This window comes from Montipora foliosa, chromosome 9 (assembly GCF_036669935.1).
Source record: "Montipora foliosa isolate CH-2021 chromosome 9, ASM3666993v2, whole genome shotgun sequence".
Taxonomy (NCBI): Eukaryota; Metazoa; Cnidaria; class Anthozoa; order Scleractinia; family Acroporidae; genus Montipora; species Montipora foliosa.
The window spans coordinates 10,997,271-11,023,952 of NC_090877.1; the positions used below are offsets into that span (position 1 = coordinate 10,997,271).

General features: G+C 41.8%; 3 protein-coding genes and 2 pseudogenes across 7 annotated transcripts in view; 3 read left to right on the forward strand and 2 right to left on the reverse strand.

The window, feature by feature from the left end:
* Nucleotides 1-220: 220 nt before the first annotated feature.
* LOC137969926 (meiosis expressed gene 1 protein homolog) lies at nt 221-11,950 on the reverse strand. 2 transcript variants are annotated; one of them, XM_068816334.1, is made up of 4 exons: nt 11,826-11,950; nt 11,428-11,543; nt 2,301-2,368; nt 221-1,599 (listed from the first exon to the last, which is right to left on the reverse strand). In XM_068816334.1, exons 2-4 carry the CDS (start codon nt 11,522-11,524, stop codon nt 1,474-1,476), a joined length of 291 nt encoding a protein of 96 aa, XP_068672435.1. In that variant the 5' UTR covers nt 11,525-11,543; nt 11,826-11,950; the 3' UTR covers nt 221-1,473. The 2 variants fall into 2 exon arrangements, with proteins under 2 accessions (XP_068672435.1, XP_068672436.1); XM_068816335.1 differs by having other exon boundaries at nt 11,647-11,849.
* Nucleotides 6,975-7,751, forward strand: LOC137970310 (uncharacterized; annotated as a pseudogene).
* Nucleotides 7,751-8,934, forward strand: LOC137972008 (uncharacterized; annotated as a pseudogene).
* Nucleotides 11,951-12,054: 104 nt separating the features above from the next.
* LOC137969621 (palmitoyltransferase ZDHHC4-like) lies at nt 12,055-19,547 on the forward strand. Of its 2 annotated transcripts, XR_011116696.1 has the most exons (6): nt 12,055-12,216; nt 12,333-12,427; nt 13,378-13,670; nt 14,465-14,709; nt 17,177-17,734; nt 17,927-19,547. XR_011116696.1 is itself a non-coding variant. In XM_068815934.1 (5 exons), the coding sequence occupies exons 1-5, from the start codon at nt 12,088-12,090 to the stop codon at nt 17,534-17,536; spliced, it is 1,122 nt and encodes a 373-aa protein (XP_068672035.1). In that variant the 5' UTR covers nt 12,055-12,087; the 3' UTR covers nt 17,537-17,837. The 2 variants fall into 2 exon arrangements, 1 of the variants encoding a protein (XP_068672035.1); XM_068815934.1 differs by lacking the exon at nt 17,927-19,547 and having other exon boundaries at nt 17,177-17,837.
* A 96-nt stretch (nt 19,548-19,643) lies between these two features.
* Nucleotides 19,644-26,682, reverse strand: part of LOC137969620 (polycystin-1-like protein 2) — a 64,116-nt gene continuing 57,077 nt past the window's right edge. For all 3 annotated transcript variants that reach the window (XM_068815932.1, XM_068815933.1, XM_068815931.1), the window contains 4 exons: nt 25,843-26,202; nt 23,326-23,494; nt 22,118-22,340; nt 19,644-21,545 (listed from right to left, as the gene is read on the reverse strand). In XM_068815932.1, coding sequence (XP_068672033.1) covers nt 20,270-21,545; nt 22,118-22,340; nt 23,326-23,494; nt 25,843-26,202 — 2,028 coding nt within the window. In that variant the 3' untranslated portion in view covers nt 19,644-20,269. The remainder of the gene's footprint in view (nt 21,546-22,117; nt 22,341-23,325; nt 23,495-25,842; nt 26,203-26,682) is intronic.

Genomic DNA, 26,682 nt, shown 5'->3' on the forward strand with positions numbered 1-26,682 from the left:
CCTCTCCATTTCTTGTAGTTAGTGGTTATTGCAACGTTTCATTCTACTTTTCGGGCATTTTGGGTGTCATGAGATTACAACATTTTGCGTGACATAGCCTCCCTTACACAAAAGTTATAAAATAATGTTATTACGATTGTTGCTACAGTGTACGTGTATGTACTGTTTTATCAAGTTCTTTCCTTATATCTCTCTTTTGTTTCTGATGTTTAAATAAAAGCATGCTCCATACAGTTCTTTATTGTAACTTTTTACAAGTACGAGTTGAAGAAAGGCATTAAAACCTTGCATTTTACTATAATTATTTTCAAAATTTTGCAGTGACAATATTCAAAGGTTAGAAAACGTTTCCTAGAACCTTATTAAAATTATGAAGGGCATAGTTTACAGTTATTGTAGAATCTGATGATAGGAAACAGTCTTGTCATTTGTCTGCAAGCAAACAACATGGATGGTTGAAAGCTATTGTAAACTTTAATCCCTGCATCATAAAGCCTAGTTTTCACTAGCAACGCAAGCACAAACAGCTTATGCTAGTGAAAACGAATGTTGACATATAGCACGGCAACTGCCATTTTGTTCAAATGCTCAGACGCAGGGAATCTGGAACAAGACTTGGTGCTTTCATTGGCCAGATGCGACAAACTTCCTTTTGTTATCCTGCTTTTCGTTTTCACACAATGCAAGTGAACGCAGGGATATAGTTTAGAGGAAGCACAGGCTTGCATCACTAGTGAAAACCAGGGGTAACTCGGTGCTAGCAATCAGTTACATAGCATAATTATTATGGAAGAATCTTTTTCTTCGTTATTTGCTGGGACAGATCCAGGAGTTTGGTCAAACCCCTGAACTGAAATGAAAATGTTTATACATGGATGTGGTTGGTGACAAGAAAGCGTGAGAGGACAAAGCATCCTAATTCCTGGTTTGAAGTACATGTACTGTACAGTAATTCAAAATGTCTGATCCTTCATTGACTAAAATCCTGTATCTGTCCCAGCCTTGACAAGAAACAGGTGATGAAGGTAAACCTCTCATTCAGTGAGACAAAAATAGTCACTTAATAACTTAACAACAATCTTTTTCAATTTCAGATCTACTGTATACTGGTAATCCGCACAAAAATTATTTTATAGAGATTAAAATTTGCTATAATACCCACACAAACATGTATTTTATTATCTTGAGAACTTGACAGTTATCATACACATATACATGACGAAAGGCCATGTCGCTGCTACTAATTATTAAAATTATATTAAACAGTATGTCAATAATTATTTCAAAGTGAGAATTTTACTTTTTACACTTACATGTACATAATTATAAAAGAATCAAAATGTGTTAATTTTTAATTTCGTCTCCGGTTTTGTATACTCCATAAAATTACACGTAATAGTGTATTGCTTCTTGTGTTCATTGTTCCACTTCAGTTTTTTGTTAATCATGCAATTTCACCAATCCATGATTTCATTAATAACCATACAGCTTGCATTTGTAAACATCTTTGTCGGTGCATTCTCTTGTTCGGTCAAAGTAAATGAAACAACCATCTTTGCGCTGAAGCTTCTTGACGTAACCATTATGTGGCCAACGGTCCTGTAGAGAAAAACAGGGAATCAGAAATGTTATTGTGTTGTTTGTTAATTACCTGAGTGTGTTATTTTCGTTTATCATAAATGTATTCATCAGGTGAGACTTGCAGATTTTACTCTGGCTATGTAATATGCCAGATGATTTTACTCGCTGATTGGAGGGCGAGTTACATGTACATGTGAATGGGTTAAAATAATACTTGCATCATTGATCACATTATTTTGAATGCAAGTTCTACAAATCAGAAATGAATATTGAGTAACTGACTGGCAATCTCGACCCCAGAGCTCTTCTCTTGACTGATGACGGAGAGAAGAGCTCTTGGGAACCCTGAAACAAAGTGTCTTCTCATTGGTTTTCGTGAAGAACAATGAAGAGCATCTCTGATTGGTGCATTCATGCTAGCACGAGGAGTGAGCAGGCACCGTAAGGTTCAAATAGCCAATTTTTGGCTATAACAACCGTACGGCGCAATTGTTCTCCTATGTAGGGTTTCCAGAGCCTTGGGTCGCTTTCCGAGGCTTTGGTAACGAGAATGGTAACAATGGCAACATCAATATCTTCATGCATAAGGTGGGTGAAAAGATCAGATTTTGAAATACCCTTTGAAATAAAGATAATGTCAATGCTTTGATCGACAAGCTAAAAAAAAAAACACGCACACCCCAAATTCCAGTTGATGGTCCCCGTGGTGAATAACTTACTGGTTCTTTCCTCTTGACAACACGGTATTCAATGGCATCTCTGTAACCAGCAATTTGAAACCTGTAAGCTGAAAATGAGTTCAAAATAATTGCTGATTCTGTACACAAAATTCCTTGGGACAGTCAACAAAAACATCACGAAAATATGAAAAAAACGAACAACATTTGCATGCATGTTTAGCTGTACTTAGTCTAAGTACAGCTGCAATGATGACCTTAATGTTGCAACTACTGGGATAATTATATTCACTGCCTCCCTTCTCCATCATACATTGTTGTTAAAAGCAAACAGGTATGCAACCAGTTCAGAGTACTGTGAATGCAGACAATTCAACATTGTTTAGGCAGGGGTCAGGGAGAGTGACCTACCCTGTAGATTAATCTGACAAAAGTTAAGTATCATGTGAAAGCCATACCAGTGATGATCTATGACGACATTAATTTTTTTCATTTTTCAAAAATAAAATGTAGGTGGACGCCAGCCAAACGTTTCCACGACAAATTCAACTACTGCCACAAGAACAGGACCATTGTCAGGGAAATATTAGATTGATGTCCACCTAAATATTACTTTCGAAATGTGAAAAATATTGTTGAGGGGCATGTGGGACTGATAACCACCGTAATGACCCAGCGTTACTTCTTGTCCCCAAATCCCTCTTCTTTTGCTTAGCACCAAGAACATGGAGTCTGACCACAGCCAAAAATAATTATGTGCAGTGACTGTCGCAGTTCTGTAATGGCATAACGTTTAACCGATGATGGCTGTTAATGTTTCAAATTTCTGAGAATGTGCAGAAGAGCCGAAAGTAAATGATTCCTGGATTGCCTGCTTTGGCTGTGACCAGAGTCCATTTTCTTGGCACTGACCAAAAGAAAAGAGAACTTTGGGGACGAGAATGAATGACCCTGTAGAGGATGTACATCACTGCAAGTTATTATGAAAGCCATGTAACTTCAATGATCTGCATCTTATTTTGATTCTCTCTGCGGGTCAAATATTAGGCGTGCACCGGTGCGTGCTCAGTTGGTTGAGCATCGGGCTGCCATGTGGGAGGTTGTGAGTTCGACTCCGGCTGGACCAACACTCGGGGTCTTAAAATAACTAAAGAGAAAGTGCTGCGGCCTTTGTAATTACATCCGCAAATGGTTAAGACTTTCAAGTCTTCTCGGATAAGGACTATAAACCGTAGGCCCCGTCTCACAACCCTTGAATGTTCACAACCCAGTGGGACGTAAATTAAAAGAACCCACACGCTATTTGTAAAGAGTAGGGCATGGGGCTCCCGGTGTTGTGATCAGGCCTCATTTCATTCACTCATGTGCTGGGTGAGTTCGCTAATGGACTGATAGCGGCTGCCAGGGGCACCTATATAATATGCTGACGTCCAATCTCAGTCTTACAGATCCCTTGCTTGTAATAGAAAATGTGCTATATATTAAATTCATTACCATTACCATAGGCTTTCGTATATTAACTTTCATCATTACATGTATCTACTGTGAGTATAATGGTAGAACACTGCACCAGTATAGCAAAGGTCAGGGTTCAAATCCCATTCATTGAAGCTGAATAAGTTGGTCACATGCACCCCTCAATGACACTTTTTCACACTTCAAAAGTAAAATTTAGGTGGACGACATGTTCCCATGACCAATTCAACTTGCTGCCAAGAGAACAGGACTGTCATCATGGAAATATTTGATTGATGTCCACAAAATTATTAACTTTTAAGGCTGGTTTTCACTAGCGATGGAGTCGGATTCATAAGTCAGAGCGCTTATGACCTCGTGAAAATCAAAGAGCGGAGTTGTAAGCGGAATCATAAGCTCGACGGAATCAGAGTTAGAACAATCAGAATGTTCCCATTTTCTTCCGACTCTGCTCATGACTGACCGTCGCTTATGATCCAGCGAAAACTAGATTGTTGGAGTAGGAAGCAGAAGAGGAAGAACCAACCAATCATGATGCTTGGAATCGAGCATTGTGATTTATTTGTTCTTTCACTTCTGCTTAATTTAATTTAATTTAGTTTAATTTATTAGCTTTGGAGAGTACAATGACATAACAAAAAATGAAAATACAAATAGATACATGGAGAGGAATACCACAACAGCTAAGGCCAATTACTGGGGAACCGCTTCTGACTCCGACTCCGCTTCCGGACCTGCTTCCGACTCCGACAATGCAGTTTTCATTATAAGTTTAAGCTCTTAACTGGGGTTAATGAGCCCTAAGGGAGTACTATTTATTCCTCACTTGTCCCTAGTGTACTCTACTCTCCTCACCCTTGCAATCAAGGCTTGTCCAGTAGTCAAAAGCTCATTGTTTAGGTCAAAGTACTTTCACTTTTACAATCTATGTTAAAGCGGTTGCCAAAGCTTCCAGTAATTTTCCACAACATCACACGACTCTCACCTGTTTCACCTTATGTACTGTAAACCCCCCATACCATTAGTCAGCCACATTTCAGCTTTGCTCTTCAAGCAAGTACCTTGAGTTGCACTCTTTAAGATCGCATTTTTCCCTACATGCACATATCATGCCGAAACAACCTAAATCTCGAAGCAGCCAACGCACTACGGTTCCGCCTACCACGGCTCAGTCGAATGCCCGCCCTAACTCTGCAGATGCAGTACAAACGACGCAGTATGCAGCAATGCCGACCGAAACGCTACGTTTACTTTCGTCCCAGCGCCGCCTGGTACAATCAGGGCCACGGCAGCAGCTCATCGCTCGCCTCCAAGCGAATGATTCTCGGGCCTCCACACCCACATCTACCGGCCCCGCGATCATGCCGGATCAGCAGTTGGCCTACATGATTGCCTCTATCGTGGAGCAAAAATTGGCAACCTTCAACTCCGCGAGCAACTCGCCATTGAGCTCAACATCTGGCGCTGTTTTAACTGCTCAGCCACAACTGCCAGGCGTTACCAGCCTTGCACCAGATCCCTCTCTCCTACCGGTCCGCAATGGCGGACAACAACAGACTCCGTCCTCTGTGGATTTCTCGCTGTCCTCCTCTCAGCAAGTTTTGAATCTTGGCACACCGGAAGACGCAGCCCTCCTGCATACTAACTACAGAGTCCCATCTATCGCCAGCCATCTCTCCAACAGCTGCATCACAGCCATAACAAACGGTGAGTACGTGGACCTTGCTGGCCTTCTTCCTTTTTCGTCTCTACTCCGAGATCACGTTACCGCGAACTCCCAGCTTAAACTACAAGTAGGACACGAGGGCCTCACTATACCCCTCGCATCCCAGGCTAAGCGCCCCAAAATTACTGGGATCGACCGATGGCTCGACGCTTTTGCCATTTACTCATCTGTACTCCTCTCCTCCTACCCATCCCGGGGGGTGGACCTATTCGCCTACCAGCAATTGATACGTAAGTCAGCCCGTAAGTTCCCTGGTATGGCGTGGTACTTGTATGATATGGAATTTTGCCGAAGAGCCTCTCACAACCTTTCCATTAACTGGGGCCAGAGGGATGTTCAGTTGTACCTAGTAGACACCTTTACTGGTGTCCCAAAAGCCATACTTTGTAAGGCCTGCAGCAGCTCGGATCACGTAACCGATTCCTACCCCCTTTCACCCAGGTATACAGACTCTTCGGGCTCCAAGCGTGGTGACCTCTGCTTCAACTTCAACAAAGGGGTCCCCTGTGCCCACATCCCCTGCCCCTACACTCACCAATGCAACAAGCCCAGATGCACTGCAGCCCACCCAGGAAAGGACCACCCTGACTCCTCAAGCTCTGGACCCACCCAGTCAAAGACTAGCTGCTCAAGCCATTCCAGCCACAGCCACCATTGAATACCTTTCTAAGCTGTCCCCTACCACCCCTATTGACCTTCCCCAACTTGCCCTTTATCTGCATGATCACCCTGACCAGGCATCTGTCCATGCTGTCCTCACCGGCCTCTCCCAGGGTTTCAAAATTGGTTTCCAGGGTCCTCAGGTTTCTAGGGAATAAATTACACCCCAACCTCATTTCTGCTATTTCTAAGCAAAATCCACACATCATAAGCACTAATCTCTTGAAAGAGTTACGGCTCGGTCACACTGCTGGCCCATTCGTTTCTCCCCCTTTTCCCAATTTTCAGGTTTATCCCATTGGGGTTGTTCCAAAAAGGCATTCCACCGAGTGGAGAACCATTTTTCACCTTTCCTTTGCCAAACATCAAACCACTAACGTTAATTCCCACATTAGCCCAACCGACTACTCCTTACACTACATTACCATAGATATATACTGCCATTTCTATCATTCAGAAGATTGGTCAAGGGTGCTTTATGTCCAAGTTGGACATCAAGTCAGCCTTCCGCAATATCCCAGTGCACCCATCCGACTGGGAGCTCCTCGGCATGAAATGGAACAGCCTGTATTTCTTCGATACAGTGCTCCCCTTTGGATTGCGATCTGCACCCTATCTGTTTGACCAATTTTCCTGCATGATTGAATGGATAATTAAAAATAAGCTAGGTATCCCTAACATGATCCACATTCTGGATGACTTTTTCTTCGTCACCAGCCCCCCTAGGTCGGACTGCCTTACAGCCCTTTACAAAATCCTTTTTCTCGGAACTCAATATCCCTGTCTCCCCCCGTAAAACTTTTGCTCCTGCCAGCTCCTTAGAATTTATGGGTATTCTCCTTGACTCTACTAGAATGGAAGCTCGTCTTCCCTTGGACAAACTAATCTGTGCTAAACAGGCCCTTCAACAGTGGTTACACCGTAAATCTGCCACTCTAAAGGAGCTCCAGTCCCTGATTGGTACCCTACAGTTTGCCTGCAGGGTTGTTGCCCCGGGCCGGGCTTTTCTGCAAAGAATTAGTTTAATTAACAAAGGGCATCACTAACTCTCGCTGGCACATTAAACTGAACGGGGAATTCCGCAAAGACATTTCAATGTGGTTAACCTTCCTTACCCATTGGAATGGAGTAAGTCTTTTCTTAGGGGATGACGTTCTCTCCTCGCCTGACCTCCAATTATTTACGGACGCCTCTGGGTCCCATGGGTATGGTGGTTATCTCAATGGGGAATGGTTTCAGGCTCCTTGGCTCCCCCAACACCTCCTTAACCCCACCATGGGTATCAGCATTGACTGGCAGGAACTGTTTGCAATTTACATCGCCTGCTACCTCTGGGGCCCTTCGTAGTCAGGCAAACGTATTTGTATGTGGGGCGACAACCAGTGCCAGTTGTCTCCATCAACTCCAAACGCTCCAAGTCCCCTAGGATCATGGACCTCGTATGGGCCATTACGATTCTTACCTTAGAACACAACTTTTCCTTCACCACTAGACATATCCCTGGGCTAGATAATTCAATAGCTGATTCTTTGTCCCGTTTTCAGATGGACCGCTTCCGCCACCTGGCTCCCAATGCCTCACCCCCCCCCCCCCCTCCCTGCGCCATCCCTCTATCAGCGACGTCAATTTAACAGCCTCCGTTTCCCACTACCTTGGTGCGTCCCTTGCTCCAGCTACTAAACGTTCTAATTTTATAGTGTTGGTCAAAACCATTTCACTTCCTTTTGCCTTATGCACGGGTTAATTAGCCCCTCTACGCCCCTTCTCCCCGCATCTGAAATTACTCTGATTTATTTTGTCTCCCATTTAGCCAAAACAGTTTCCTACAATACCGTTCAAGACCTCCATAGGCTACACAACTTTGCCTGAAAACTCCCAAAAATGTTTCGACTCCAGAAGGTCCTTAATGGGATCAAATGTTCCCAAATCCCCGTTAAATTAGATCGTTATCCAATTACAATCCAAATCCTGCAGTCTATTTTCAACTTTTACCGACCGCACTTGACTTGTGACCTCAATCACATTATGCTCTGGGCAGCCTTCACCTTAGCCTTTATCGGTTTTTTACGTTCAAGCGAATTTACCTGTAATGACCACGTCTTCGACCCCGCAACTCACCTCAGTCTGCTTTAAGGATGTCACCTTTATCCCTCACGTTGAATCTCCCAACTACATGCTAGTCACGATTAAACGGTCAAAAACAGATCCCTTCCGCAATGGTTGCACCCTAACCCTAGCAAGGTCCACTACCTCCATCTGTGCCGTTATGGCTATGAAAGACTACGTGTTCCAATGCCAACCATCATCAGCAGGCCCCCTGTTCACCTTCACCAGTGGCAAGTGGCTCACCCAAACTTCTCTTACTCATGAACTCTGTGATGTCCTGCAGCAATGCGGCATACAACCTCAACACTATTTCTCACATAGCTTCCGTATTGGTGCTGCGACTACTGCAGCTGCTGCAGGGATTCCTGCCTGGTTAATCAAGGTATTGGGTCGCTGGTCTTCTGACTGCTATGAACGTTACATAAGAACTCCTCAAGAGACACTGCTGCCTATCCCTAAACAACTGACAATGAACTGAAGTAATAATAATTATTGTAGGTTAGACCCTTCTTGTTGTCTCCCTGATGACCAGTATCATGACAACTAGTTACTCTTCATTATGTTTCTTCCTAATTTAAACAGTAACAGTATTCTTGGGTGGCATCAGAAGCTAGACCTGGTTCCCTATCAGCTGTTTCCCTAGCCCTGCATGTTAAAAATACACGCGCAAACCAAACAAGGCGAAAGGGGTTTTTTGCTCCCCCTGTGGGCTATACATGCCTCTATGTGACCTTTCACGCGAAAAGGGGGCTTATGCATTTCATAGTGAACAGTGAAATAAATTTCACGGTCACGGCCCGTGAATTTAATATTTCACGCCGTGAAATTGAAATTTCACGGCGTGTTCACTATTGCTCCAATTCGTTTCACTATGCTGAGTGAAAAAGTTCACGGCGTGAAATTGAAGACCGTGAAAATAATGAAGTCACGTCGTGGACTCACTCATGTTCACGCCGTGAAATTATGTTGCTACGCCATCCAGAATAATGGTAATATTGCGGTAAACAAGGAAAAACAATGTTTTGCTTCGGAAATCGAATAATGGTATTTATATCTTCTCTTGTGTGAAAAGTTTTAAGTTTGTATGGAGCGCTGTTTCGTTAATTTCAGCGAAATCGAAGTTGGTACGATTATTTTGCTTTGTTGATGGCACGACGATCTATAATTTGGATGAAAATGTTTCATGACGATACTGACACGAATTATGCTAGCGAGCAAAACAGTTTATTTATTGCAGTTTCTCCAATAGCATAAACAATCAAATACACTGAAAAAAATCAGTAAATAAAAATACACAATGAAATTGACATCCCCCGATCAGGGTCTGCGGCCAAAATTGCTGTCACATAGGTTAAAAAAGGGATTTATCCGCTGAGATTTTGCAAACTGAACAGTCCTTTTTGGGGAATAATGTTGTTCGATTTTCTCGTAAAAATTTACGCGCTGCTCGCTGCCTCGGATTCTTGGAAAAATTACTCGTACTAATAATTGTTTGGATTTAAGTGTATTTTGAGCAGTTAGTCGCCCCCTTTGGCGCACTTAAATAAAAACATACTATTAAGCGAGTTGCTGTGATTTTCCAAGTTGCCCCAAAGATTAATGCTCATAATTCATTTATGCTTGGTGATCTCGGAAAGAGGTTTGGATCACTGCATGCTCGTCCTTGCCGGTAAATGCTCAGCACTCACATGCTCGCAAAATCCAGTCGCTGGCGTGCATGTTGTTTCTTCACTTGAGTTACATGTAAGTCAACTTTACAGATAAATTAATGATCATCAAAGGGTTCACGTCAATGTTTCTTTGACACACGAAATCTGCCAGAAATCCAAACCCAACGTATTGATAACGAAATTAAATAATTTTGAGGAAGACTTTTTTTTCCACGGCGTGAATTATTTCACGGCGTGAATTTTTTCACTGCCCAGCGTGAACTAGTTCACGGTGGTATGATAAATTTTCACGCCGAGTTCACGCTATTTTAAAGGAATTTCACGGTATTTCAGCTTGCTTTATATAATTTCATGGTTGTCTGCCGTGAAATCGGCATGATAGTGAAATTTTCATAAGCCCCCTTTTCGCGTGAAGGGTCACATATCGTATACTATTTTTTCTACATGTGGCAGTTGGTATTCTAGCCAACGTCCACACAATTTACTGTGGGGTGATTGTGTTCCCCCATTCTTGACCAGAATATTTTTGGCTCACACAATCGTGGCAGGGAAGTGCACCCTGGGCTGCACTTTACCCCACAGTAGGTGGGACAGCCCAATAGGTCCGGATTGCTTACTCCAAGATGGTACAACTCACCATCTGACCTATTCTCCTTCCAGAAGGGCACCCCTCTTCTGGTCCACCCTATGTTACATTCTAATGTAGGGTTGCCTCTAGAGACACCGCTACTCTAGGGGGTCCTCCTAGGGACACCGCTACCCTAGGGGGCATAACCTCTGCCTTCCCTGCCACCCAAATTTTGCCAAAAGATAGTGATTAACATAATAATTATAATTGATTAAAAAATAATAATAATAATAAATAGATAAAAGGAGAATCTGTGTTCCTCCTTTTCTAGTTTCACAAGCCTTACAAAGGGTGGGGGGAGGAGTAATCATCATTACCCTCAGTTGCCCATGCCCCTCTCCTGGGCATGCGAATATCCCCCGCGGCTTTCCCCCCTTTTTATGTCACTGACCCTTAGGGACTCATTAACTAGATCATAAGTCACAGAGTCATAAGCGGAATCGGTATTCTATATACGTTCGACTCCAACACTTTGATTTTCACTACATTGTAATGCTCTGCGCTTAAGACTGATTATGACTCCGACTCCTTTGCTAGTCAAAACCAGCCTTTAGTTTCCAAATAATGAAGAAAATATTGTTGAGGGACAAGTGTGACTGATAAGCTCTGTAATAAATGAGCAGGCATGTTTTGTCAGATTCCGAAAACCATGAGGCAAAGTACCGTGATTTTAGACCCGCTAAAACACGACATGTGAGTTTATTAAAAAACATTCCACAAAAAGCGTGTCCCTCTGGAGTCCAGACAAAAGTACAAAATGCGTGAGGAAGATACAAATTAAAACAAGCTGGCCTTATATTTATATTCCAACTCAATCCAATTCATTTATAAAGGAGCATTTCAGTTACCAACTAACTCCAGCCCTTCAGGAACATCCCACTAATTCAACGAAAGGCATCTTACCTTCTTCAACCTCTTCACTCCATCGCTTTGGTCTTGAAACAGACTTAGGTCTGGTCGGTTGAGCAACGGGTGAAACTTCAGTGTGGATAGACGCCATATTAAATTAATGGTAGATTCTAAAACAAAGATAAGTGAAAGTCAGCTGTAAACACTAATATCCCGAAGAAAGTTTACCACTTAAATATGGAAATCTGAATCGAAGCTTATGTATAAACCTACACGCAATCTTTGAGGCAAGATTAACTGTTTGAATCGTGGGAACTCTCACAGCATCTTGAATACGAAAAAAGCGTTTTGTCGACGACCCTCAATCCAAGTTGGAATGCCACAATGGTAACGGTACATTGTTTTACGAATCTTCACCGGGAAATGGTAGACAAAAACTTAAAGCTACTCACCTCGACGGCTTCTCTCTGTACAATATCCTAGAAACGATAAAATTTCCAATGATAAACTGTTTGAAAACTGTTTTGCTTTCGCTATGCAACAGTTGCCTGTTGCCATCTGATTGGCTTAGATGCAGTAACCATGACAACTAAAAAAAACAGCGAATAATCTTGAGCCGGCGGTAATTAGTGGTGGCGCAGCAACCTGCAGGAATCTCCGCCATGTAAACCTCAGGAAAAGTTAAAAGAAACATGGCGGATAGAAGACACAACGATGGATTTCCTTTTAATGGCTTGCATTTATACTTTTTGTTTCGTAGTAATATCTTACGTCGTTATTGCTGGAAAATATGAGTATCATCGTTATGGTTGGATCGGACTGCTGCATCGATACTTGTTTGCAGTAAGCCTTATCTTTGTAAATATTGTATTGACATCCCTCTTATTTCATTCGGGGTCAACCTCTGCATGTTTTTAGAATTAAAATAAAAAGTTAAAATGCTCCGTTAACATTTTTAGGTCATCGTATTCACAAGATCTGTTTTTGAAAAATGCATTCCTGCAGCTATAACTCGTGGAATAAGCAACGCCACCAATTACGTTCTGTTTACAAGGTATGCATGTTTTGCCCTAATTTACCAGTCAAAAACACGGTTAATTAACAATTAGACCCGTAGCCCGCAAGGGCCACGGGTCAATAGCCCATGAGGCGAAGCCGAATGGGCTATTGACCTAAGGGCGAAGGGTCTAATTGTTTTAGTATCACGCAACTAGTCGGACAGAAAAGGCAATAATAAAGTTAGCAAATGCAAGTTGAAGAAATATTTATTTGGGAATAAAATGTCCCCTGCTCCCAGTAGAAAATGCCAATGGTAGGGTCACGTCAGTCACGGTTCACTGAGTACATGAATTTCTTCTGAAAGTCTGAACAAACTCTCGGTCAAGTTGTGTAAAATAATCTTAGTAATTTGGACCCAGTCTGACCCTCAAAGTTGACTCTGGCAGTCCTTTTTATAATAAGAAAATATCATCAAAGGGTGTGTGTTTGTGTTTGAGGGTGTGGGAAGTTAATATTATTTTTAGCACAATTTCAGTTGTTTTAAGTCAAGACTTAACAATCTATTAAAAACCACAAAACTTTTGTGTTTCAGTGCATAATTTTTTTTTAATGTTTGAAATGAAATGAGCTGATTCTTCGGCAGTGTTACTACAATGTGAGAGAATGGTACTGATTGATGATCATATTTGCCAGTCAATCAGATTTGAATCGCAACTGCATCGTACAGATTTGTATAAAAGTGCTGGTGGTGCCAGACAATCACTTTACATTTCACACCAGTCCTGACCAGCAAGTCAAAAAGGAAATTGTTCAAGACAACTGTATTCTGTTGGCTTGCTGTTAAGTCTGCCTAGTTGTGTCTCATTTTGATGCTGTGAGAAGACACCGTGAGATTCATGGCAGATTTGAGAGGTCTTTCACTCAACCAGCAGAAAATTGAGTGTACATGATTGTATAGTAAAACAATTTACACTTTGCTACCTGTTTTCTTCAATTTTCTTTCAGAAATCCCTGTATCCAGTTATTGTATGGCTTCATTATCACTGGTGGAACAGCTGTTTTCACGTTTGAAGTTATACCTTATTTCAGTAGCATTAATGCATTTATTATTGTTGAATATATGCTGATATTCATCAATCTGTTCCTATTCTTCATTTGTTCCTCGAGAGAGCCTGGAGTAATAACGGCGTCACTCCATTCCGAGCTTATGGAAGAGTATGCCTTTGATGGTTTGTATTACGCAGCCCAAGAATGCTACACGTGCAAGTTTATGAAGCCAGCAAGATCAAAACACTGCTGTGAGTAGTAACCTGCCAGTTTTAGTGCTCTCAACCCAGGCAAATATATATATATTTTTTCATGCTTGTGTTAATCTCAGATAGCAATGATTATTTCCACCTGAAATCTCATTATTAAATATTGCCACTAAAGGAATTTCTTCAGTCCTTTATTTGCACATTTTGCCCATTTTGTACTAACGACTGCAATCGTGGGCTTTAAACTTGGTAAGAAAACCGCACAGAAACCGGCAGAAAGCACTTGTTCAATATTTCTCCCATGTGAATTCCACAAATGTTGCAGTTACTCCTTACCTCTGGGCCCCTCCCCCTGTCCAATGTTGATTTGAAAAGTTTTGATTTCCAGGTGAGGGGGAGGGGGGGAGGGGGTTGGGGTTTGAAATACATTGTACTGCATGATCAATTGTTTGTTAACAACTGAAAGTGCTTGGAAGGGTAATTTTCTTAAGAGTTTTGTCCATGATATCGATTGTGGCTTATTATTACATGTACATGTATGTGCCGCATTTAGAACAAATTGGAGGAATTGGATAGTTTACATATTATGTTTAAATTGGAAGGAGACAGTGGCTACACTAGCAGATGTTTAGGAGTTCACTCTGCAAAGAGCAAAATAATTGTTTACAAATTCGTGAAGCAAGAGGATGGTTATTTGTTTCCTTCTTCCGTGAGCAGGAAGTGAGCAATAGATAGACTGAGTGTAGTTTAATATGCCATACAAAATGATTTTTTTCACAAAATTGTTTGTATTGTATATTTCAAGTAGTAATGATTTGATTTATATTTTCTCATAGCTATTTGCAATTTATGCGTCAGCCGCTTTGATCATCACTGTTCCTGGGTGAACAACTGCATCGGAAAGAAAAACTACAAGTTCTTTTTGGCCTTCATTACAAGTACAGCTGTTCTTTGCTTGTACACAACTTTTGTGCTCGTGGTTGTGTTCGCTTACATCGTGATGTCTGAAGGCTTAGCAACCATGAAATATGTAGATGATCATGGACAACATTATTTCGTTGGAATTAGAATTATTACACAGGTAAATTTTGTTTTGTTCAGAATTCATTTTGTTAAAATTAGAAAACCGGCCACAATGAATGGTGGTCAGCAAACACGTTCAAGTGGGATTAAATCTGTGAGAGATGAAAGGAGTTTAAATTTAAGAAAATTGCCAGTTGAGATTGGGAAAAAACCGAGTAAATGAAATTGCATCAAAAAATTACATTATTGATACATCAACATAAAATGCACGAAGAAAAAAAAAAAAATGTCTCTTCGGCCACAGACATTAGGCAACTACATATGACAGACTGTTGCGAAAATATCATTTTGATTTGGTACGTTTCCCCGTTGTCATTGAGGCCAAAAGCTCCCGAAACCGCACCCGTTGGTGAAAGGGCTCTAAAACCCGGAATCTGGAATCACAGGTCATTGTTTTACCAATACAGAGAGTAAAAACTATCCTAAACATTCACAAAAGCTAACCTTAGGCCTAAAAACGTTTGTTTAGGCCTAATTAGGCCCAAGGTTAGCTTTTATGAATGTTTAGGATATTTTTTACTCTCTGTATTGGTAAAACAATGACCTGTGATTCCGGATTCCGGATTCAGGATTCCTGGTTTTACGGTTGCCCAAGTTTTCTCGGATAAAGTCCGTAAACCGTAGGCCTCTCTCAACCCTTGTTCATAAAACTCTGTGGGGCGTTAAAAGATCTCACGCGCTATTCGATAAGAGTAGTGTGGTATGACCTTAATTCTCCAGCACAATATGGCCGGCTTGGCATTGATATCTCAAAAAGTAAAAGTGTATGAGCCCGTGTAAACAAAAATAGCCGTTAGTCAAAAGGGAGTTTGTCGAGTGCTCGTCATGTACTGTATGGGGCCCAGTTCTCGGCCACAAAAAATGTAAACTCGATTCCTCAGAATAAACAACGCTTTATCACCATCAGGGCTTGTGTTTGATATTTCGACCACAAAGTATCCTTAACGAGCTTTGTTTCACGTTAGAAAAGGAAGTTTTTTGCACACCTAGTTTTTCTCTTAATTGCTCCATGGCAAGCGAGGCTCAAAAAGGAGTTGGGTATTTCAAAACGGGGTCCAGTAAGTCAGAACTCATAGTTTTAATTCTTATCTACTGTCAGAACATGCCACCCCATTACAGCTTTACTTTTACAAATGACTAAGTGGCTCATTTGGGCCTCCTATATGGATAAAATATAAACTTGAATTAGACCAAGGCATGTAATTCGAGTAGCCGTAAACAAACACGTTTTCGTGGAAACCAAATTCACCTACCTTCATGTCACCTCGACTTTCTCACAGTATATAGTAGCTGTAACCTCAAAACTCGGCAGGACGAAAGACAAGGAATCAAGCTACCTTTGGAAGCAATTGCTTTTTATTTCATATTCATTTGTGGCGCAAATAATAAACGTTGAACAAAAAGTCGCCGAGAACTGGGCCCCTTACTGTACATGTGGAACTAAACACTGATACAGAAGTCAAAACCAGCCAGCGCCTGTACCTGCGCACCTGTGGCTCATCGGGATGCCATGCGGGAGGTCGTGAGGTCGACTCCGGCCAACCTCGTTCCCAGGGTTCTCTCCTACTCGTCTCTCTCTCTCTCGCTCCGGTGGACGAGTAGGAGAGAATCCTGGAAACGAGGTTGGACTCCAGCCGGACTATTACACTCAGGGTCTTTAATTTGCTGCCTTTGAAATGACATCTGCAAATGGTTAGACTCTCTAGTCTTCTCGCATAAGAACGATAAACGATAAACTGTAGGCGCCATCTCTTTAATGTTCATAACGTTGTGGGACGTAAAAAGTAACCACACGCTATTCGCAAAGAGTAGGGCATGTATCGTATAAACACTTGTTCTTAGGCCATTGTAGCTTGATTAAGAAAATAACACAAACAGCGGTGATAAACATTGTATTCCAACGCATTATCATGTCTAGACACGTACTGCTGCAGATCATTTTTCTCAGTCTAGGCCATGTAGTTCCCGCTGTTGTCGTCTCTCTTCCGTGGTGTATCATGTTTGGGAGGGTAAATGCTCGGAGATAGCTACATCAAACTACACTAAAATCCGACCGTAAATAATAGATGATATTGCATGGCCGCGCGGAGAAACGAAATTTCTCTTCTCGTGTTGAAAAATATTTCATAAGTGAGCGACGCGAAATGAGATATTTTTATACACGAGGAGAGAAATTTCGTATCTCCAAGCGGCCATTTAGTATTCTATTTATTGTATAAACACCAGTGACTCGTGGGTGCACATTTTCCCGCGCTTTGTGTCTTCTACGTGTAATCACTTCCAGTTTTGATTGGTTTACTGGATTGTCTCCGTCCTTTTTGATTAGCCAAAGTAATTACTTTGGTTTTGGTTTTGCGACACTCGATTGAAACTCGCTCTAATAAATAAGTATTTATACACGCTCATCTTTCAGATACCATTACCATAAGACCTGTCAAATTTTCTTTATCTTCTTTACTTTTTAGTATTTGTTGGTTCGCTATCCTTTGCTCGCCATTCTCTTTCTGACAGTCCTCTTATTTGGTTTGGCAACGTCTGGATTTTCATTATTTCACTGCTACCTTGTTTTGACAAATCAAACTACAAATGAACTCTACAAGCGATTTTTCTCCACGAAAAATAGCACAAAGGTACGTCGTCCATCGAGGAAAATGACCGAGAAAGTAAACCACGCATCCCTTCAAGCTTCACAACGAAGGTTGGGTAGGAGAACTGTTTTATCAAGAGCCTTGACGGATGGGGCAGAAACATGGAATATCTCCCGAAGGACAAGCACGCCATACTACCAGGGTGTGTGGAGAAATATTGTGGAAGTGTTTCGTTAATAGAGCGCTTTTCGTTTGAGCGTGAAACCAAAGTAATTGTTTTTTACCATACAAGACGTAGTGATAGGCTCAAAAAACCTCGCGGTACATCATATAACAACCAAGAAAAACCATTTGAGTCCCTCGATTTCCAGCCCGTTGCTATTCCGTGTGTCGGGAATGGCTTGTTTGATCAGTGGCCCCGGTTGGACTTATTTGGTCTATGAAATTAATAGACCTTTTTGCAGAAACAGCGGCCATTTTGATTTCTATATCGTTTCAATAGCTATTATGGGATGCCCAGGGGCAAATACATATAAATTTGCCACCCTCCGCTCCCCCCCCCCCCCCCGATCCCATAATGTCTTTCGAGACAGGATAAATCAAAATGGCCGCCGTATCTGCAAAAAGGTCTATTTCTACCGACACGCATGTAATAGCAAGTGTATTTAGCGTTGAGACACTAACTGGGGACAGAAGTTAAATCAAATCAAAGTAATTAGCACATGCCAAATCATAGGTTGGTTTTTTTTAGGAGAGGGGAAAATCGGAGTACCCGGAGAAAAGCCTCTCGGTGCAGAGTAGAGAACCAACGAACTCAACCCACATGTGAAGCCAAGTCTGGGAATCGAACCCGGGCCACATTTGTTGGAGACGTTTGCTCTGAACACTGAGCCTTCCCTTCTCCCTTTGAATTTCGGTTCGGAAGGAGTGAAGGCCAGTTGATAAAGCCGGGTGCAATCAGCTATCAAAACCTAAGCAAAACTGCAGGCAGCTGCAGGTGTTTATGGCCGCCAAATGTTACATTCTATGTCGTGTTGTATGAGAGGTAGAACAAACGAGTGCGAGGAAGTCAGGCATCCACTGTGAAAAACTAAAAAAACAAACATTGGCTGTCAAATAATTTATTACATATCTTGCTACTGATACCGAATTGTATTAAGAAGTTCGTTCGTTTTTAATTAGGATCTTTTCTATTGATTCATATTTCCCCTAGTTACAAAATCAAGTAAAAATTCTCTTCTGATAATTACAATCATTGTTACGTATACTTTTTCTTTAAGAAAATTATATCTTACACAAAGACAGGAAGTCAAAAATCTCCCTCGGGAGTGATCGTTTTTTCATATTTTGAACAACTTCTTTTTCAAATATTGTGAACTTGGCCAATCAATGTGCGTTGTCTCCGATTACATCACGCAGTTATGAGTTATTTTTCGTCTCTCTTTCAATTATTGTTAACTTGGTTAATCAATGTGCGTACATTCCAGATTCATAATTTTCGGGGAAGATAGCTATGGAAAAAACCATCACTCAAACTTGTTGGACGGTCTAAGACATGGGCTCTTGACAAGTACCTCTGGACTCTAAGGCGGGTTAAATATTGTTTCATACGAAGTTCAACTTTGGTGCAACAATGGTATGCTGCTTACTTGTGTGCCAAATGACTGGGCGATTGAGAGTTGCCTAATCAACTGAGCTGCAATTTTAAGGCTTTTTTGTACAAAAAAGGGAAATTATTTGGTACGAGACTAAAACTTTTAGAAGTAAAGATCGCCTTCAAGGAAAGGTTTCATTTTATCTGCATTTTCTTGCCTGGGATCCGTTTCTCGGAAGTCCAAAAAACTTTTCGGGCCTTTTCGGGTGGCACAATTTTGTTTGTATGTCAAGAACAGAGAGGTTTTGAGTTCCTAAACTTCACTGCTATTTGGCTCTTTGTTATCTTAAAAACATGTTAAAAGAAACAAAACAAGCGGGTGAAAGTTTCCAAAATGACTTTTCGGGACTTAGACGATCGAGAAACGGGCCCCGACCCTGCACGGTTACTGCAAAGAACACGACAATCAATTCGACGAAAAAGGAGAACGCGGTTCGCCCGTTCCCCTTCTTCGCGCTTTCATTCGCCCACGCACGCTTGTTGACTCGTGGTAATCTCTGTGACCCGCAGGAACGCACAACCTCAACTTTCTTCGTCTTCTGGCCACTTTGCAAATTATCTTAAAGATGGTGTCTACTTATTCAAAAGTATTTTTGCCCCGGTTTATGATTATGTAGGAAATGAAGATCTTAACAAGTGTTACTGAAATCCAAAAAGAAAATTGGGGGGGGGGGGGGAGGGTAATTACGCATTTTTCCAAAGATGATTGATGAATAATGTTTGTAAAAAGCTTTAAAATACAAAGCAACTTATGGCGTTCTTTCTCAAATTGAAGCTTAATTATCTGTCAAAAAATGCATGGTTACCCAATTTTCTTTTTGGATACCAAGAGTACTTACTAAGATCTATTTTCTCCGGATAGTTTTAAACCGCGCAAAAATATCACTGAATTAGTAAGCATCACCGTTAGGAAACCCGAGTATCTCGAAATGCGCAGAACGTATGCGCAATAACACTAATAGCAGGCACCGTCCTTAAAAAGGAGTAAAGTAAGCCAACAGGACAGACAAGCGATGGACAAATCTGATGAACTCTACAGATAAAAAGAAAAAACTCGATTCGAACCTCACCGGCCATCGTTTATCCTCATTTCCTGACTTGCGCTCAGTGCAATTTGTCAAAACGTCAGTCCATAAATGCAAGACTTCACGGAGACAAACATATGCTACTTGAATTTTTAAGATTATTTCTTTATGAAATCAAACCTATTTCCCAGTTCCATTAAAGAGTTTAAGTATCGAAAGACAAATGTAAAGCAATTCTTGCTTGTTTAATAGTAGTCCCTCAAAAGCCTTTAGGGTTCCCACATGAGCACCTTAAAACAGTTCGTTACTTACGCTTGTGCGCCCCACAAGAACATCTCCTCTAGCGATTGGGCTTTGCTTTTTCTGGAAGACTTTAAATCGCTTTTTTTCAGGGAAAATCTCGTCATACAGATCATCAGTTCGATCAACAAGTTTCTCGAGTCTATTTTCGAGCTCAGAGACATTGTCCACGCGCAAACCCGTGATGGTGATCGAGCGTGACTTGTCTTGAAATGCATCGACGGCCTTGATTCGGGCTGCGGCAGTGTCCCACAGCACCCTTCCCCGACTATGCGGTCTCCTCGTCTTTCCTATGCCTGACCAAAGCTTGAATCGCTCGATGATGAAGTCGACGATCTCGTGCTCGTTAGACTGTTTGTCATTGTCATGTTTGACGACCCAAAAGGCATCGATCACAATGGACAAGAACATGTTGATGAGGACGAACGACATGATGAACATGAAACCAAAGAAGAATATTGGACCAAAGATACGGTTTGTGTCGCGCAATTCAGGGAACGTCGTCCGGCCAAGCATGACGCTCAAAAGGGAGGTTAGCGAAGCCGAAATATTACGGTAGTTCGACAGCGACGAACCGAAAACCAGAGCCGCGACTAAAGTGAATGCTACAAAGACGATTCCCCAGACGATACTGAACATGAGCAGTGGATAGTAAGCGTACTTGAGCGTGGAGGAAAGAAGCGAAAAACGCTTGTTAAACCGCAGGAGTTTGTTGAGTTTGATATTCGCCAGCAGTACTATAATAGCCAAGTTGAATGTATAGGTATCATCCCAATATGCTGCGAACTGAAAGCTCTTAAACTGGAACGGAGCATGCCTGACCTCGTCCAGGACGTCGCGGTAATTGAGCGCGCGGTAAACGTACATTGCTATAGCTGTGAAGGTGAACGCGACAATTCCAAACTCCACACAGTTCCAGAACTCTTTAACGTAAGCCTGGACGCCTGTTTTGTAAATGTTCTTGATTTCGCGATACGTGAAAAATAGGATGAATGACACAAATAAGGCATAAATGGTGAAGACAAAGAATATAATAGAAGATGTATAATCGTACAGGCGAATGGTCTGGATGCTGGAGTGAGGTATAACGGAGCCAATGGCGGGAAACTCTGCCACAAGTGTCACCACGGAAAACAGATTGGTTTGCGCGTTATAAATGGTAAATTCGGTCAATATGGCGCGGGTATGGCGTTCGACCCAGAGATATTTCTCAAGAAACTTGATGCGGTCAAGGTTATCCATTCCCGGCTCAAGCACAATGACGTATCTGTTAAAAATAAATGTTAAGAGTCAGCTATCGAAGAAATAAACCTACTACTTCTTTTCCCTCGTTCGTCGGCCATCATCATGCTCGACATCATGTCTATCGGCATCATGTCATCGTTATCACTGTCATGTAAAAAAAAGCGTTCTTTGGTTAAGAAAAATTTAAAAACGTTTAACTTTCGGCTTCCAGACTTAAGCCTTTAAAACCTAAGATGTAACCAGAGAACGCTTTTTTACATGAATATGCTTCCAAAACCTAGTTACTCTTCTATTTTTAATTATCATTGTCGTTGTCATCAGCAAAAAATGGATTTATTAATAATGAAATCTCTACATTTCCGTACCATTACTAATGCACGTGCCCATGTAATAGCCCATTTGCAAGTTACTACATGCCTCAGTTTCAAAGCGAGTCCTGGTGCACAACCATTCAAATGTAAATGAGTTGGGTATTCTTATGCAAATCAAACTCATTTTCCTTACAATAGTTGTGCACCAAGACGCGCTTCGAAACCGAGACAAACAGCAACTCGGAAATGACCTATTGATGTTTAAATCAATTCTGGAACATACCCTCCTCCACTGTACGTGTTCAGCGTTGCCCAAAAGGGATACCCATCCAATTGGGAGCCACTCTGGTGTCGCCACATCATGTCGTCCCAATCTATTCTTGTGTGGTACGTTGTAACGTTCTGCCAGCCCTCAGTATAATCATTCTCGTCGTCTTTAGTGATAAAGTAGTCTCCATAACAATTTCTGGTTATGCCATATACTTCGGATGGGACTCGGCACGATTCTGCAAAATCACACAAGTGAACTAAAGCAATCAGCGATAGCCACTGATAATGATTGAGTGGGGTCTGGGTATAGGAAAGGGATTGTGCCCTTTCTTACCCAGCCCCCTGCAAATCACGCCCCCTGTCTATGATTCGCTATAACGCAATGTGCGCATTTTCGAACTTCTCAAGTTTCAAAAAGCCCTCTTCGTTTCGCTCTTTTTCCACTTTCGTCAAAACCCACCCTCCCCTAATAATAGTCCATTTTACAGTTGTGTGCTTAGTTACCTGGCCTATGAATGCAAGTGAGGCTGGAGTTGACCTAGTTTTGAAAGAAACCTCACTGCTTTTCTTATGTAAATTCTTACTAATTAATTAGCATGACAACAACAACATCATTAACATAAGAAAAGGAGGGAGGTCTGTATCATAACATGGTCAACACCAGTCTCACTTCCATTTAAAGGCTAGGTAACTAAGCACACAACTGTAAAGAGGTCTATTCATCATGTCATGTGAAGTTCCATCTCCTGGGGAGGTAGGAGGTCATGTGATACTTTCTCCGGCATTTGCCATAGTCTTGGAGCAGAAGTACGTGGTGGGGGCCCAGCTCCCTTCCACGGAGAATGCCATTTGCGGAGCCTGCCTACGTTGTGCCTAAAAGACATCTCGGTCCTCGCAGTAACAACTGACTGTGCTATTTGAACGCCAGCCGTTGATGCCTACAACGAATTCTTCCGCCTTCCGATTTGCTATTTCACCGGCGCTAGCTAGAGATGATATTCTAGTTGCTGAAGAATAGCTGACGTCTCCCTTTCTGCCAGGAGGCAGGTGTTCTCTTTCAGTCGCTAATTCTAAATCCGGGAACCACACTCTTAAGGGCTCGCATAAGCAACCTCAAGCTGCCCTAAAGATGTAGTCACTGACTGACCGACAGAAGCATTCAGTACTTATTATTAACTGATCATGATTACACAGTAAAAAATTTAAATAAATAAAGCTAACCTCTTTTGATCCGGATCATTCTCATTCTGGCTCCTCCCACCATCATACTGGAACCATCTGCCATGAAACCATCACGCTTCCTTGATTGACCATTGTACCATTCTGTAGGAAACAAACCTGGTAACAGGTCGTGGCGGGTCCAGTTCCAGAACTCTTTCACATTACAGATCTGTTCGAGTAAAAAGCAGAGCTAAGTAAATGCTTTTGGTATTCAAAAAGAAAATTGGGGGTAATCACGCATTTTTCAGAGAGAATTAAGCTTCAATTTGGAAAAGAACGTCATACATTGCTTTGTATTTTAGAGCTTTTTACGAATATTTTTGATTAATTAAAAATGAGTGATTACCCCCAATTTTCGTTTTGGATTTCAATAACACTTGTTAAGATCTGTTTTTCCCGTATATTCAGTAAACCGCGCAAAAATTCCTGCGAATTAGTAGGCACCGTCCTTAAAAGTGGCAATTGCAAGGAAACTCGTCCCAGTGGTTAATGCGCTTGCCTTGAGATCCGGAGATCCCGAGTTTAATAGGGCTGCAACGATACGTTTTCTCACGGTACGATACACATCTCGATACATGTGCCACGATACGATACATACCTCGATACATCATTGCACAAATAATTATGTACAACGGGAAGACATTTTCCGAGGAACAGCCAATCTCGACCCCAGAGCTCTTCTCTTGACCGAGGGAGAGAAGAGCTCTGGGGAACCCTGAAACAAAGTGTCCTCTTATTGGTTTTCGTGAAGAACAATCAAAAGCGTCTCTAATTGGTGTATTCATGTTAGCACGAGGATTGAGTAGGCGCCGTAAGGTTCAAATAGCCAATTTTTAGCTATAAGAACCCTACAGCGCATGTTCTCCTACACAGAGTTTCCCAGAGCCTTAAGTCGATCCGAGGCTCTGGTGACGAGAATGGACGAACAGCGTGTTTTGTCCTTGGGTGCGCAAGACTTTCTTAGCTGACTATTAACGCAATGTACGCATCTTGAAAAATACATGTGGCAAATGGTAGTTAACAATTATTCCATGAGCGAGCGTTGGATATGAGATGGTAAATAGCCAACGAGTTGGCTATAACCAGTCTCATATCCAACAAGCGCGAATGGAATAATTGTTTTATTAAATTCCTTAAACTCCAAAACTTTGGAAGTACGAAATACGTGTGAAAAAAGCGAGAAAATCCGAGCGAAATCGAAAAGACTTGATGAAGATGCGATAATGTGTAATACCTTGAGTTCAGACAAACGTAGGCTCATCACAAAAACATTTCTTGACTTTTCGCGTACTTCTAAATGTCGGAATTGATCCAAACTTACCACAAAAAGTTCATCTTCTTTTTTGGCCTTATTCAGAGTGGAATTTCGCTTTCCGGCGAAAAAAAGTTAAGTTTAGCAACGTTTAGCGCAGTCATTTACCATATAAGGTCAAACTAAGGTATATGAGCTGATAACCTAGATTGAGTGAACCAATCAGAGCACGCGAAATGCATTATCCGAGGTTGAGTATTTAATAATGTCAGTTTTCTGCGATGTCTGTACGTGTCAGATCGGAAGATGGACCTTGCTACAGAAGAGATATTTTTGCGTAAGGAATCATTAAAAACAGTGATTTCTGAATGTTGAATAATAATAATAATAATAATAATAATAATAATAATAATAATAATAATGATGATGATGATGATAATAATAATGATAATAATATCGCGATATGTTGTAAGCAACATATCGATATTTGTATCGTGGCAAAAAATATCGCGTTTCACCGGTGCACCGGTGTATCGTTGCAGCCCTAGAGTGCAAGACCCGTTCTGACCACTCGTAGTCCCAGCTGTAATTGAAAATAGACAACTGGTTTGCCTCCGGCCAGTTTGGGGTTCATAATAGCTGTTTTTATTCTTTCTGTGGTCTCGTTGAATTGGCCCTGAAAAGCCTCTATGGAGCGCGGTCAATTAAGTATGTACTGTATGGTATTCAGTTCAGTCAGATTCATTCGTATGATGCTCCTGGGTGACAAGGAATGGATAAATAAGCATCTCGAATCGCGTGTCAAACGTTTTTGACATGTTAATTAAGCCTCGCGCAGCTTGTGTGTACGCACCGAGCTGTTAAATTACGATAGGGGCTATGATGCGCCACAAAAAAGCCCTTGTGCCACCTTCAGGAAACGGGCCAGGACATTCCAAATGGAAAACGAATAATTCAAATTTCGGACGATCCCTGGAAAAACACATAAACTGCCTGTTATTACGGTGGTAATGCGGAGAGAATGTTTGTTGTTCGCTCTAACTACCACGCTCTCAACCAACAGTTTCCCTTTTTACTGATCATGTTTCCAGTGACAGTACGCTGGAAGACATTGAATAGAAGCCGCCGAAATGAATGGAAACCACCCAGTTACAACCCGGGCCCAGCTGGATGCGACCTTCCAAAACTCTTGACGCCATAGAAGAAAACCAAACTGATGATTGAAATTTGAACTTCAGAATCTTCATGCAAGGTAATGAACTTGCCTTGTTGAAATTTCCTGCCATTGTATTGACCATGTTGCTGGTCTGGAAGTACGCTTTGGGACTGCGATGGGTATATGCAATTGTCAGTAGCAACGCTAGGAAAAAGTAATAGGTCATGACTTCACGAAGCACTGAATACATCTTGCGTTCATTTAACCTCGCCGCTCTCATAGCTATCAGCCTGGCTTGGTCAGGAGGCAGCAGCTTTAGTTTTTTGCACCTCTGTTCGCCTTGATTCGAGGTCGATTGTTGAAGGAAATCTTCGTCCTCGGCTAATTTGAGAGCTTCCTCCGTGATTTCGAATTCGCCTTTGTCAGGTTTCTTTACTACAAGGGCAAAGAACACGGCCAAACCGAGAACCTATGACAAAGGAAATCATGGGTAAGTGTGGCTTTGTCACCTTCCCAATAGACCCCTTTAGCTTGTATGTTTTGTCTTCTCGTTTAGTTTTTCCACGTGATATTACTTTAGGGAACAGCTCCTTTCAAATGTCATTTTATGAACGTGCATACGGATGCATAACTTATGAAAAAACACAAAAGAAAAAAAATTCCCTTGGGAACATCACTTGGTCTGAAATGGGAACACAAAACATACAACCTAAAGTAGCCTGAGTAGCTTGCGATTCTGTTGTTGCGGGATGCAAGAGAACTTGAGCGGTTCTTGCGCCGCTCAAAATAACTCGCGCTCCAAAAACAACCGCCAGCTTCGCAGGCTAAGCTAGAGAGGTCTATCAGCAAAACACTTGAAGAGATGCTGACTCGGGGATGCTCGGAAAAAATCCGAGTGCTCGAACTTGCGACCTTCCGATTACTAGCTCGGCTGCTCTATGACTGAGCG

What these genes read in the sequence shown, in the direction of transcription:
- LOC137969926 (XM_068816334.1), bottom strand. Translation starts at nt 11,524, where the DNA reads ATGGCGTCTATCCACACTGAAGTTTCACCCGTTGCTCAACCGACCAGA. An exon ending in GAGTGAAGAGGTTGAAGAAG is followed by an intron (nt 2,369 to 11,427) that starts GTAAGATGCCTT and finishes ACTCATTTTCAG; the next exon opens with CTTACAGGTTTCAAATTGCT. An exon ending in TTGTCAAGAGGAAAGAACCA is followed by an intron (nt 1,600 to 2,300) that starts GTAAGTTATTCA and finishes TTTTCTCTACAG; the next exon opens with GACCGTTGGCCACATAATGG.
- LOC137969621 (XM_068815934.1), top strand. Translation starts at nt 12,088, where the DNA reads ATGGATTTCCTTTTAATGGCTTGCATTTATACTTTTTGTTTCGTAGTA. An exon ending in AGCAAGATCAAAACACTGCT is followed by an intron (nt 13,671 to 14,464) that starts GTGAGTAGTAAC and finishes ATTTTCTCATAG; the next exon opens with CTATTTGCAATTTATGCGTC. An exon ending in GAATTAGAATTATTACACAG is followed by an intron (nt 14,710 to 17,176) that starts GTAAATTTTGTT and finishes TTTACTTTTTAG; the next exon opens with TATTTGTTGGTTCGCTATCC.